Source organism: Aquarana catesbeiana, linkage group LG01 (assembly GCF_042186555.1).
Source record: "Aquarana catesbeiana isolate 2022-GZ linkage group LG01, ASM4218655v1, whole genome shotgun sequence".
Taxonomy (NCBI): Eukaryota; Metazoa; Chordata; class Amphibia; order Anura; family Ranidae; genus Aquarana; species Aquarana catesbeiana.
The window spans coordinates 633518991-633534154 of record NC_133324.1 but is presented as its reverse complement, the minus strand read 5'-3'; the positions used below and the strand labels follow the sequence as shown (position 1 = coordinate 633534154).

Below are 15164 nucleotides of genomic sequence, written 5' to 3'. Positions count from 1 at the left end.
TTTAATCATGAATTACTCTACAATTCATTTGTTTAGTCACAAAACTAGATATACCATTGCAATCATTGTAATAGAAGAAAATCTTTAGGCAACTATTATGAAACAAGAGATTCTTTATACTATGCATTCGTTAAAAAAAAAAAACAAAAAAACCCCAAAAAAACAATGTACTATGAACACATTCTGTGAACAGGGATATTTTGCTTATGTTACACTCTCGTACAATAGCAGGTGACATTGCAGTCATTCTAAAATAGTAGGCATAATCACACAGCAGTCAGGGTATAAAATGATCTCCTCTTTATCACTGACCTGAATACATTTTATGAAGGTGAGAATAATTAAGTGTAGATCAGTGCCTTTGGGGACTCCTAATGCCCCGTTTACATGCCGCATTTAGCGGTGTTTTGTCGTGTTTGCATTTAGAAGCGTTTTAAAAATAGCTAAAAATGAAAAACTCCTGTAAACGAAACGCAGCTAAACGCGAGTTACCGCGTTTACACGCGTTTACAAGCTGTTAAAGGCAATTAGCGTTTCAAATGCCTCTGAACATCCGTCCTGAACGCACTTTTTTGCGTTCCAAAAAAATGCTTCTAAACTCAACTGCCTAGAAACGACTATAAACGACCCTGTGTACATCTACTCATAAGATAACATAGAGGAGAGTTCAGGGGCAGCTAAAAAAAAAACGCTTAACTGCTCCTAAACATCCGTTTACCAGCAGCAGTGTACATGAGGCCTAAATGTGCTTCATTAAGAATGATGGATGGAAATTAATGAGTTCATATGGTATTCGGTCACTGGGAAATAGAGATCAAATCTCTGCCAGGAAAGGTGAGGCCATTGCTTTATAGTACAGGAGTATTCATCAAAATACATGTGATTTGTAATAATCATAATATTGAAGGTATTCACTAATGATAATATTATATGGAACAACATACCCACTGCCTCCCAAGGCATAATTGGATTCACACAGAAGTGTAATGACCCTATAAATGCATTAGGCAAGTATCTGTTTTATTGACAGCGGGGGTATATTATTCTTTTTATACATCAAAAAATTGACTGATGAACATTGATGGACACTTACTGACAGAGTCATGTGAGAATTACAAACCAACAGGGCCAGGTGGTTCTCTCTTCTGTTGGCTAGGTAAAGTGCCTACTTAAAGTGCTGAAATGCCTGAGATTGGGTACGTCTTTGGACTGGTGGCTATGTTCTTCCTCAACACTTTTTCTTTACAGCAGCGGCTCAGCACCTCTTTCTCTGTTAACCTGGTTCCACACTATGCTGCGGTATTAAGTGGCAGGAACACAGAATCATAGAAGACCTTGCATTCATTTTGATGGAAGGTCCAATAACCACAAGGACCCACTACCCAATGGCAGTTGCTATATTATTTTAATACCGTATTTGCCGGTGTATAAGATGACCTTTTACACCTGAATTACACAGCCAAAAACCGGGGGTCGTCTTATACGCCGGGTGAAGAGGCCGCCAGATGGATGTGAAGCCCGCCGGGTGCTCGGTAATGCTGTGTACATACAGTGTGTGCCGCTCAGCCAATCCTGGCGGCGATGCACTCTGTTGCTGAATGCAGAGCCTGTTAAGCCTGCTCGGATTGGAGTAACAACCTCTGCCAATCCGAGCAGGATATAGATGAGTCGGAGCGGCGCGGGTTGATGATGTCACAGCCTCAGCCAATCCGAGCAGGCTTTGCATCCATCAACAGATTAGTAAAATGCATTGCTTGCCGTGATTGGCTCAGCGGTGTACACTGTATGCACACTGTATTCTGCAGTTTACCGGAACCATGCAAACAAAAAGCATATTACCGTATACTGTACTATACTGTACTAACAAAGGTCATTGATTTAAAAGCCCTACATCAAAAGTTTACCAGTGAGGAAGTGATAGATGGTGTTCCTCAGTGACAAGTTGACAAGCTTGCAGTAACAAAGCATCATATATACTGTACCTACTAACAAAGCATCATATTACCGTATACTGTGTGTACCTGGCGCTACTGTACCGAAATTACAAAGCATCATATACTGTGTCTACCTGGCGCTACTGTACGGTATATTACAAAGCATCATATACTGTGAGTACCTGGCGCTACTGTACATACGGTAACAAAGCATATACTGTGTGTCAAATCTGATGTTAAGTCTGATGGTTTTTTTTGATGTTTCTGATGGTTTTTTTAAATGGTGTTGCCTCGGAAGGGGGTAGTCTTATACGGCGAGTATAGCCCAAAACCTAAGTTTTCACTGGAAAAATAGGGGGTCGTCTTATATAATATGGTAGTATTGTTTTATTTGCATCTTCTGTTACCTACTGTACAAACAAATGGTAACCACCCCAACCTATAACTAGCCTTTGCAGTAAGGTACACATTAAAAGGGCAATGCACATCAAAAACAAAAAAAACTTACCAGCTAGCCTGCAACATGACCAAATTGACCCCGTCTAACAGCTCACGTGCCTTGACGTGGTCACTGCAGCTTACACATTTGCAAACATATGTGTAAGCTGCAGTAACCACGTCAATGTACTGCGGTCCTTACTTTTATTTTGAGAGTCTCCCAAATTGGAGCACATATAGCAATGGATAGATTAAGAGCAGGTTTGCCTGGAGGGGTCCCACCCCTTCTTAAAGGTACAGGAACGCACGGAACACCCAGCAAGGGCACAAAGGCAGCTGAAGGTACCCTGTGTGTGCTCGCACCAATTCACAAACTGTACAAACAAATGGCAACCACCCCAACCTATAACTTGTCTTTGCAGCAAGGAGCACGTGAAAGGGCAATGCACATCAAAAACAAACAAAAATGTCCAGCTTGCTTACCAGCTAGCCTGCAGCAATACCAATTTGACCCTGTCTAACAATTCATGTTACTTGCTACCAGAAAAAAAATATATATTTTGGAGTTCAGGAATGACTGCTGTAGCTGCCAAAAAGGCAAGTAGATCGAGGTTTATCAATATTTAACTTTACTTTACTTAGGTTTTCCAGAATAGTTCTCTCCGGCAACTCACTGATACAACATCCTTGGTTGACCTATTTTGCTTCATGTTCAGAATGGCCAAGGTTGACAGATAAAGATTATCTGTATTTGCCGACATTCTTTCCCAGTGTCAAATATCTCAGAAGCTTTTTTATCTTGGGTATTTATGTACATCTCTACTTTGGACTTCTGTTCTTCATTTACATATTTTTATGATAAAAGATTGGTATAAAATCATTCCATGTTAATACAACCCATATGGAAGCATACTTTGATCTCTAGTTTGACATGTGACCAAACTATCACCACTCTATATGAGATATTTTTTGTCTTATTGTGTGCATGCTAAGGGGTGCGTAATGTGGAATGTGCGTAAATACTTACATGTATTTATTACAGGTCACGATATTTCTCATGACAATGCCGGTGATGTCTCTGATTAGGCATTATCTATTTTAGGGTCATAATTTATTTCTTGTACTTAGAAGTATCTAGGTATCTAGATGCCACACTAGATAGCTGGTTCATAACACAGTCATGTAAATTCTGGTGCAGTTGCAGAAACCTTTATATATTATACACATGTCACTCATAGATCAGTTCTTCTGCTTCTTCTCATTGTGTGTGTGGTTTTTTTTTGTTGTTGTAAAGCTACAGTCAGAGTGACCAATGGGGTCTGAGAAATTGATTCTTACTGGCAGCAGCAGAGCGATGACACCATTGACTTAACAGGCAATTCAATCTGGGTGCTACTTTTAAAACCTGATCATAGTCTCAAATGGGTCTCTGGTGGCTTTTTCTTCCTTTCTTCGTCCCTGCAAAGTAAAGGCATAATGTGATAATGTGCTAGTATGCATCACATCCTAGCACACTATGTGACACTTACCTGCAAACGAAGCCTGCGTCGTCCCTGGTGCAGGCCGCATCCATCTTCGCCCATCTTCCTTCTGGGGCTGCGGACTCCGGCTCTGTGACTGGCTGAAGCCGAGTGACGTCACTCCCACGCATGCGTTCGGGAGCCGCCAGTCACGTCACACTCGCCTGAAGAAATAGCACGGGCGGCCGTTCCTTCAGAGCGTATGCGCAGGTGACATCATCAGTGCAGTAAACAGTAAATATCTCCTGAACGGTGCACATTTAGGAGATACTTACAGTACCTATAGGTAAGCCTTATTCTAGGTTTACCTATAAGTACAACTTCCCCATGGAGGTTTACAACCTCTTTAAGCCAATGAAAAAATACAAAAATGTATATAATTTAATAACAGAAATGGCTTATTTTCTCTATTTAATTAAGCCTGGTACACATTAATAGCTTAAAAAAAATAAAAAACCTGACATCTCTGGTCGGAGCTGCTGTACTAACAATCCAACATCAGTACAGCAATCTCCCCCGCTGAGCTGTTGTGTTCTGACAGGTAGATTGCCAGTCGGCTGCTGGTTTTCCAGCATGCTCATCCGACTGGACCAGCTAACATACACACAGGCCGAAGGTCTCCTGACATTCGGCCTGTGTGTACAGGGCTTAAGGCTCCTGTGCCAACTGATAAAGTTCTGTTCCATGCATCCCTCTACCTATAAGGAGGGGTGGGCACCCTTCAGGCAAACCTGTCCTTAATCTATCCATTGCTTAGTTTCCTCTGCGGCAGGCTTAAAACCCAACTCCAGGAATTACACCAGGAAAAAAATTATCATTGCAGTAGGGCTCCCCCACACTGCATTTATTAAATGTTTAACTCTTTTTAATTCCTGGGGTTGGGCTTTTAGGCAAAGACTGCTGCAGACTGCTGTGCTCTGACATTCATTTTGGGCTGGCATTACCCACTTCAGCTCTGGAAGATTTACCTCCCTTCATGACCAGGCCGTTTTTTGCAGTACAGCACTGTGTTACTTTAACTGACAATCGCGCGGTAGTGCAACTCTGTACCTAAATAAAATTAATGTTCTTTTTTTCCTACAAATAGAGCTTTCTTTTGGTGGTACTGTATTTGATCACCTCTGCGGTTTTTATTTTTTGGGCTATGAACAATTTTGAAAAAAAAAAACAATATTTTTTACTTTCTGCTATAAAACATGTCCAATAAAAAAATGTAAAAAATCTAATCTTTTCAAAATTTAGGTCAATACTGTATGTATTCTGATACATGTTTTTTGTAAAAAAAAATTAAATACGCATATATTGATCGGTTTGCGCAAACGTTAGGGCGTCTACAAACTATAGGATAGATTTATGGAAAAAAAAATGTATATATATATATATTTTTTTTTACTAGTAATGGCGGTAGTGACACTAAGTGACACTTTTTGGGGACCAGTGATACCAATACAGTGCTAAAAAAAAATGCACTGTCACTGTACTAATGACACTGGCATGGAAGGGGTTAACATCAGGGGCGATCAAAGGGTTAAATGTGCTCCTAGGGAGTGCTTTCTAACTGTGGGGGGGTGCTTTGGCTGTGAGAAGACAAAGATCTCGTTCTCCCCTACTAGCAGAACGGCAATCTGCCTTGTTTACATAGGCAGACTGCCGTTCTGCTTCTCTCGTGAATGATCGGCGGGTCCCGGCAGACATCGAGTCCGACTGATCCGCTGATTGGCTCTCACTGTGTCCAATCACAGTGGGAGCGGGTCACCGGCCCGGAAGAGCAAAATCACGTACCTGTACATGATTTCGCGCACAGGAGCCGCTGCCCTGAAGTATATGTATGTGGGGCGGTTGGCAAGAGATTAAAGAGACCCTGTTACCCGAGCATTAATTTTACCAAAAATGACAAAGACTGCTGCAGACTGCTGAACTCTGACATGAATGTTGGGCTGGCATAGGAGCTCAATTAAAGATACCCTGTCATCTGACCATTCATTTAACCAAAAATTTTAACCTAACTTTATATGCGTTTTTAACATATTTTATGCATGTTATTTACCTGTAAAAGCCTCCCTTGTGTAGACATCCAAAAGGCCTGAGATGGCTGCTGGGAACCACTATCTTGGATGTGATATCTGCAGCCCCACCAGTCTCAGAGTTGGCATTGAACTAACACACTATAGTATTCCCCTTTGCTCCTCCCCTGGCTGCTTATGTAGGTTCAAGTAGAGAGTTGAGGGGAGGAGAAAAGTAGCTGAGCCAGCACAGACAATAATTAGACACTCCCAGAAGAGGAGGGCTGTGAGATGAAAAGAGGGAGAGGGCTGTGCTAGGGAACTAACTTTTCTGGATTGTACGTTGTGACAGTGTAGGGGATAAAGGGCATAACGATTAAGCTCAATCAAGGTTAAATGTTTCAGAGGAGTGTGGCCAGTGGGTGGGGGCTATAGCTAAAGCTTTTTCTTTCACTTTGAGACATGGTTGATACATACATAGTGCAGCCCAGGCTTTGTATTGCAGTACATAGACCTCTAAAGTTACTTATAGGTTCACACAAAAGCTTTTTTTTCTCTTAATTTGGAGTCTTACACTTAGAATAAAATAATGGTCCTTAAGAAAAGCTATGGTCTACAAACAAAGGATAAAACTCATTAATATAGGCGCAGCTGTTTACTTGCATTACCATTTTTCTTTTCGAATAGACTGTTTTGCAGAAAAGTTGCATATACAAATCTGATGTATTGGATCCTGGACTTTTTAACCGGAAAACCTCAGTCAGTCCGTGTTGGCTGCAGCACGTCGAGCACTACCACACTGAGCACGGGTGCCCGACAGGGATGTGTGCTCAGCCCGTTGCTCTTCACACTGCTGACCCAAGACTGTACTGCCAAGTTCAGCTCCAACCATATCATCAAGTTTGCGAATGACACAACTGTGGTGGGTCTCATCAGCAACAATGATGAAACACTCTACAGAGAGGAAGTGGAACAACTGGTTAAATGGTGTAGTACAAACAACCTGTCCTTAATGTAAGCAAAACAAAGGAGGTTGTGATAGATTTAAGGAGAAATTCTGTTGATCACTCCCCACTGACCATCGACAGCTTGACTGTGGAGAGAGTAAGGCCGCGTACATCCCCGGCGGTCTTTTCAACCGGACTGGTCCGACAGACTTTTGACGGGCTTCCGACAGACTTTTTAACGAACGGACTTGCTACACACGATCACACCAAAGTCAGACGGATTCGTACGTGATGACGTACACCGGGCTAAAATAAGGAAGTTGATAACCAGTAGCCAATAGCTGCCCTAGCGTCGTTTTTTTGTCCGTCGGATTAGCATACAGACGAGTGGATTTCTGGGTCCGGCGGAGTTATGACGTAAAGATTTGAAGCATGTTCCAAATCTAAAGTCCGTCAGATTTTCGACTGGAAAAGTCCGCTGAAGGTCCCATGAAGCCCACACACGATCGGATTGTCCGCCGGACTCGGTCCATCGGACCAGTCCGGTCGAAAAGTCCGCCCGTGTGTATGCTGCATAAGCAGTATTAAATTCCTGGGAGTGCACATATCAGAGGATATTACCTGGAAAACCAACATCACCTCACTAACCAAGAAGGCACAACAGCGCCTATATTTTCTCTGCTGCCTTAAAAAAGCCAGTCTCCCCCCACCCATCCTTACTACATTTTATAGGGGAATCATTGAAAGCGTGCTGACCAGCTGCATCATTGTCTGGTATGGGAACTGCAGTTCTGCTGACCGCAAGACCCTGCAGCGGCTAGTGAATATGGCTGAAAAGATTATTGGTGTCTCTCTCCCCTCCATCCTGGACATTTTCCATACACGATGCTCCAGAAAAGCTACCAGTATCATGAGGGATCCGACTCATCCCTCCCACAGTCTCCTTCAGCTCTTGCCATCAGTTAGAAGGTACCGGAGTATCAAAACCAGGACTGTCAGACTGTTCAACAGTTTTTTCCCCCAGGCTTTGAGAGCCTTCGACTCCAATCCTCTTTGAAACCTCTTCCATTCCTATATATTGTGAAAACATAAAATTGTGCTAGATAGAAGGTGAAAAATATGATCACGCACTGATCGATCAAAACGATCAATAATCTAGTGGGTGATTGAAGTGAAAAAAAGGTGTACACATTGAAATTAAATTGAAAATAAGGTATCCTCATGTGGGAATGTCCACCAATGTGCCAACCACAGTGTGATAAACAAAAATATTAAAAATTGACCACAGAAAAGTATCCAACAAACACCCCAAGGCGTTGTCCCTCATAAGTGAAAAGTCCAACCATAAAAAGTGTCTTTGGCATGTGAGGAGACTTGTGAAAGAAATCCACCACCGGTGAGTAAGGGGTTACTGCTTACCAGAAGCCCATGACCCCCCACTACAAAGGATCACTGAAAGCCTGTATATACAGAATTCTTGCAGGGCACAACAGATGGATCAGCTGCTGTATAAAGTGGGGATAGTATGGCGATCTCCACAACTCCTCAGCAGGGCTCCTAATGATCAAAATTCTCCTCGTACCATGGTGGGGTCACAAGTCTCCTCACATGCCAAAGACACTTTTTATGGTTGGACTTTTCACTTATGAGGGACAACGCCTTGGGGTGTTTGTTGGATACTTTTCTGTGGTCAATTTTTAATATTTTTGTTTATCACACTGTGGTTGGAACATTGGTGGACATTCCCACATGAGGATACCTTATTTTCAATTTAATTTCAATGTGTACACCTTTTTTTCACTTCAATTACCCACTAGGTTATTGATCGTTTTGATTGATCATATTTTTCACCTTCTATCTAGCGAGATTTTATGTTTTCTAATTGTTGTCAACTGTATTTATGTTATTCAGGAGAATTGCTGCTAATTTTCATGTATTCGTTTATTTACTATTCAATTTGTATGGGTTATAGGTTTACTATGTACTGTAGCGCAGTTTGATTTCTTTTTTTCTTTCCTATATATTGTGATCAGGAACGTCTCACGTCCCCTCCTTTTTACTCTTGAATATGCACTAGACACTTTTATAAACACTTGCTGCTACAAAGACTTTTGGAAACATATAGTATATGTACAGTTACGTAGTTCCCAGATGTGTATTCCTTATTCTTTGTACATCTAGTTATAATTATGTTTAATTTGTATGTAGCACCTTGGCCCTGTGAGATACGATATTTCTACTGTATGTTCTTACGTGTAGTGGAATGACAATAAATCTTGACTTAACTTGATGTCAAAAAGGCTTTTGGTTTTATCTGTTTTCATCACACTAGCCATTGCAGACTGTAACCTGAGGCCAAAAGGAACTGGAAGTAGTAGTAGTAGTAATTGCATTAACTTTTTAGCACAGTAATATTATTGCTATAAGTTGGGGTGAACTTTATTGTATGCATGATTTGTGATGGCAGTATGGGTGAACTTGAGGTTTAGGGAGGGGTTAAGGAGTTAAGCCTAGTACACACGGGCCGACTGTCGGGCAGCATCAGCTGGTTCAATAGAAACCGGACGACATTTGGCCTGTGTGTACTACAGCCGGTCCGACAGAAGCCAGCCAAAGCTGTCATAGAAGCATGATTGGAAAAGGTCTGCCCATTGTGTCCAGATCAGTGTGCTTACCCATTGACTGGAGTGTTTTGGTGGTGGGGGGGGGGGGTGACAATTCCCCTGTCAGAACGCAATAGCACAGCAGGGGAGATCATTGTAGTAACATTGTATAGTTAGTACAGCGGCTCCTCCTGTGCTGTCAGTTTTTGTTTGTTCAGCCCTGCTGGGTTGAACGAAAAAAACTAGTAGTGTGTACCAGGCTTTAAGATTAGTACACACAGGCCGAATGTCTATGTTCAATAGAAACCGTCCGACGTTTGGCCCATGTACACTGTAGCTGGTCTGACAGAAGCAGGCCGTTTAGTTTTGCTGCATTAAACCCATAACATATTAATATTATTTTTTTGTATCACATTTTCTGCATCTGGACTGTTATTTTATTTTTTGTTGTATTGTTATTACAGTATTATTAGTTTATACTGTAGCAAGGGCCCCGGCCACTAGAGACCTAATGGTGACCTCTAGAGTCAGGGAGAGCTGACATCCTTCTTGGTAGAGTGGGGTACAAGGCATGGTGGATGTAATACAAGTTAAAGTGATGGGCGCCAGACACTTTTTGGATGCAAAGAGATTTATTGTCTCTTGAACAAGAACTGTGGAAGAGAGGGTTAGGGCCAGGACACCCTTAAGTACATGCAATGATAATTGGCAAACTCCGAGACTTCTATAGGTAGACAGCTATACAGTGGACGACCTCCAGCCAGACACCACTTCTGTATAGGTAGGACCTCTGTCTCCTGTGGCACCAAATCTTGCAACAGTCACTAATGGTACTTGTACTTAACTATTGGTAACACAGAATAGTTCTCCTTGCACACTACAGTCGCTCACTGTAGGTCTTCACTCACTGAGCTCCAAGTCTCTCGTTAAACTCTGAGACCCAATCACCACTGGATCTTCCACCTCCATTATTCTGTATCTTCCTCAAGCGTCACCCCCGCTTCCCTGCTGGGTCCCTGGCTTGGCACTCACAGATACTCCTCAAGCGTCACCCCTGCTAACCCGCTAGGTCACTGGCTTGGCACTCACTGATGCTCCTCAGTCGTCACCTTTGCTGTCCCGCTGGGTCCCTGGCTTGGCACTTGCTTTCCCACTTCTTCACCGTCCCCGGCTGGTGAGAAGACTGCTCTGGTACTGGCTCCAGCTTACTCACAATGGTCTCTGGTAACAAGGCGGATGGCCCCTTAGTGGCAACGGCTTCCCCTCTACCTCCGACCTCAATTGGTTTCCTGTCTGGCTGAACCGTTACTATCGGTTGGACTCCAATCTTAGGCCCTCAGACAGCCTAGCAGCCAGATGTCCCCAGGATAGGCCTCAGGCTTCCTGCCTAGAAGCCCAGGGCAGCATAACACATGTCCACCCAGACAGCCGTCCAGGTGGCACAGAACCCCGATTACCTGACTCCACCCAAATAAATAGGCTCTCTCAGCAGGCCAAGGGACTAAAGAAACCCCTGCCAATTGGCTGAGACACCCCATCCATTCATAACCTGACCTTGCTAAACCCTTGTCTATCTAATGTCACCAGCATGACGCCACCTAGCGACAGAAGAGAGAAGGTGCAGCAAGTCCAGAACTAGAGAGGAATCAGTGGATCTACTAACAATTAATCAGGGCAACTACTGCCTGGCAACTAAATTTACTTAGCAACCCTTCCTAAACACCAGGGTGCTACAATACAATTTATATAGTGCCAAAAGTTTGCTCAGTACTTTACAAAATAAAGAGAGGCAGAACAGCTACAATACAATTTGGAGGATTAGAAGGGCCCTGCTTATGAAAGCTTACAATCTAAAAGGGAAAGGCAAGTGGTACTAAAGGTATTAAATGTGAGGGATGAGCTTGTGGAGAAGGTAGAAGTACAGTTTTATAGGTGGAAACAGGATAGGCCTATCTGAAGAGATGTGTTTTTAGAGATTGCCAAATATGGACAAAGTATGAAAGTGTCAGACAGATGGGGTAGGGAGTTCCAGATAATGGCAGAGACTCTAGATAAGGTTTGGAGGCAAGTATGGGAACAAGTGATAAAGGAGCTAGCAAGCAGGAGGTCTTGAGAGGAATGATTTTGGTGATATTTGAAGATGAGGTTGGTGATGGCTTTGTATATTGTTGTTAGTATTTTACATTTTATACATTCGGCTATCAGAAGCAAGTGTTTGAGTTTGTTAGGATATCAGAAAATCTAAGGCCCCATTCAGACATTGCATAAATGCAGATTAACAAACATGTGTCACTACATGTTACTACTGCACAATCTGTTTGGTGGGTATGGCATACAATTATAGTTCTTGGTAACAACACAGTGGTACCTGAACCATTAAGTGCTTCAGATAGTTTTTGAGTAATCCAATTATTCCATCTTAACCTCTTACTTGATTATTTCACCCTCAGTCATCAGATCACCAGTATTTAGAGGAGCAGCACTGACATGAGGAAGCAAAGCCTTGCAGCTGCCTTGCTACTAGGATGGCCACCCACACACACAGACACATTGCACAACAAGGCATGATAATTCAGAAATGGGTAAAAGATTAGCTGCAGGGAGACCACTTTTGACTAGTCCTTTGTCTTCTATTTGCCTTTATGGGCCAATGTTCCACAGTTCGACTCTTCCTCAAATAAACATAAATTGATTTGGTATATTCTAAATTTTTCATTTCTGTTTTTACTTGTTATACAGACTGCAGTTCCATATATCATCTCTCTGGATCTTCAGGAAGCTTTTCCAGTTTAAATTACCCTTCAAGCTATGAGAACAATAAAATATGTGCGTGGGAAATAACAGTTCCTGATGGCAAAGTAAGTGCTTACAGATTTATACAATTCCTGGGGTTAATAGAAGAACAATAGCCTGAAATGAATATAGAATGTATCATTACTGAAGTAATATATGTATTTTTGGAGATAGGCACCTGTTTGGGGCCAAGAATAGGGGATTTCAAACAGACAACCATGAAAAGGTTTACAATGCAAGAAGTTTATCATTATTGTCTTAAATAATGGTTCTGTGGTTTGGGGGGACAATTAGAAGTAGATTGGAACTCTGATACTTATGGCAAACCAGACCACAATATGTACATGATCAAATTTATCCTAACGCAATGGAACAACCATTATTTTTTTATGAGACTAGTAGATTTATTTATTTACTGTACTTTTTAATTTTCTTATTAAATGTAAATCCTTCACATCAAACATGAGACTGGGCAGCCCAAAGAATCTCCTATCCCTTAAAAATATACTGAAACATTCAAGACCTCTTGACAAAAGCCAAAGTTCCCAGTTTGTCAGTCTTCATCTAGTAGCCATACATCCCCATCTCCGAATATGTAAATGTTTTAAAGGCAAATTAAATTTCTTGACAATTAATCGGAAATTCTTTATAATCAAACTCATGCAAGCGCTGGTTTGTCGGGTTCTTTCCCTGCCCTACATGCATGTTTCAGCAGGGCATTTGTATTCAGCTCCTATGACAAACCTTAAAAAATGTTACTGTAGGTATAAATTTTCAGGGAATTTTGCTAGTCACCACTAAATTATCACTTATATATGGCAACTCTACTATGTATTCTTTAATACTAATGCAAATAAAGTATTGTGCTACACATCATGTATCATAAATGCCCTCGGCTACCAAAGTCCAGGCCTTGTGATCTAACAGTTAAGGGCCAATATACAGTATCTGTTCTGTTGATCTTTGTACAGTTATTATCATTGCTAATAGACTGGCTTGCTCTAAACATCCTGATGAATCCTGTCTTTATAGTGTACCTGAAAATGTATCTAATAAATGTTAATGCTAAAGGGACATTTTAAGTTTAAAGCAAACCTGTGCTTTGCAAATGCTGAGCAAAGGAATATTTAATACTCCTTCCCCAGAATCATATACTTGCATTTCCTCTGTTCAATCACTGGCTGCAAAAAAATATATATATTTTTTTTTTCTATCCTTGGTATGGTGGAGCATGAAAATCACTCCCCAGTCTCTCATATGATAGCACTGGTGCGTGGTCCAACACTGTCACATGGTGGGTGAGAAGAGATTCCTTAGCCCTGTATAAGCTCAAGTTAAAATGACTTTTAGCTTACCTGGAGCTGCCTTTAGTTGCTTATGGTAGATATCTGGAGTAACAGGTGATTTAAAGAAAGGTGAGAAGATACTGCTGCTGAGGGTGAACCCTTCTACTTTACCCTGCATGGGCAAAGAACAGTTCCCCTATAGAAAAACACTACCTCTATGTAGTTGTACTCTCTCCCAGAGAACCTGTTAAACAACTGCTGAATTTTTCATTGCTTGCTGTTCTCAAGCGGTATAGTTTTGCTACAATGCCAGATTTCACCAGTAGGAGGCCTGCATTTGCACCAAAGCATTACTAACTTATGGTAATAGGATGCTTAGGGGAGTATTTACAACCATACTAACTGCAATCAAGAATAATGAACAACGGCAGCTTTCACAAGCAAGTACTCATTTAAACCGGAGTTGCCCTCAGCGGTGGATTGTTTTTAAGAGGGCATTTGACAAGAGGTTAGGAGGTGATATGTTGCTTCCTCGCTGCCTATTTTAACTCTTTAAAGCTTGCGCCACTGCACCAGATGTGGCATGTCCGTATTAACTTGAATGGGTCACATTCATTGATGGTACTGAATGTCAAATGCTACAGAAGAGATATCATTTGTGATGAACCCGTGAACTAAAGCATCAAAGCTACGGCATGTGTACAACTCCGTCCAGCTGCCTTTGCAGCTTAAGAGGGCAGTTGGGGGGGGTGGCAGTAAATCCATGGCTCCCAGCCACAAGTATAATCTAGCCCTAAAAAAAAAGTTTATATGGCTGTTGCTGCTTTTCCTTTTTTTCATGAATGGAAGATTCACCAACAAAGAACAGGATGATTACAGTTTTTTCTCACTTTGAAGATCTCCCCTTAGTTTATTATACTATATATGCATGTGTATAAAATAGTGATTACTTGACTTGTACAAATTGTATTTTTCAGGTAGTCCACTTGTGGTTTACAGAGTTCCAGGTAGAAAGCAGCACACTTTGTAGTTCAGATCACATCACTGTAGAAGATAATGTGGGAGTTCTGGGTATGTATAAAAATGATAGAAAGACAGAATGATAGAACTCTTGTTCGCCAGATAATATGCCCATGAGCTTTTCGAGGTGGCATACTTATATTTATTAGCTGTGTTGCAATGTCCTTACACAGTTTACAGAGTCAAACATTTTGCTCTATACAAGTATTTTTATGGCGGGTCTTTCAAATATGAAAATAATACAAAAATAAGATAAAAACATAAAGTACAGCTAAAGGTTCCTTTATGATAGACTAAACAAGTACCAAATCCAGTTACTATGTGATACAATTAAACAACCTCTAGGTCAAACCCTCCTATTCAGTAGTGTCTCACACAATCCCCCTCCCAGACACTGCAGCTCACAGTAGGAGGGTTTCAACAACAGAGGCAGTGCTGTTAATTCAGAATGCAGTGGGCAGGACTAAGTGTAGCCAGGTGCTGATTGACAAGCTTCAGGCTTGTTAATCAGCAGCCATATTGATACTAGCCAAACCACCTGCAACATCTTTTCTCCCACTGTAGTGCAGGCAGAGAGTGGCAACTGTACTCTAAATTCAGGAGCAGTGCAGCATCTTTGC

At 41.7% G+C, this 15164-nt stretch overlaps 1 protein-coding gene across 1 annotated transcript in view; it reads left to right on the top strand.

Annotated features, from left to right (window-relative positions):
• Nucleotides 1-12023: 12023 nt before the first annotated feature.
• Nucleotides 12024-15164, top strand: part of LOC141127440 (ovochymase-2-like) — a 96490-nt gene continuing 93349 nt past the window's right edge. Inside the window, exons 1-3 of the mRNA XM_073613877.1 lie at nt 12024-12027; nt 12185-12303; nt 14502-14595. Coding sequence (XP_073469978.1) covers nt 12024-12027; nt 12185-12303; nt 14502-14595 — 217 coding nt within the window. The remainder of the gene's footprint in view (nt 12028-12184; nt 12304-14501; nt 14596-15164) is intronic.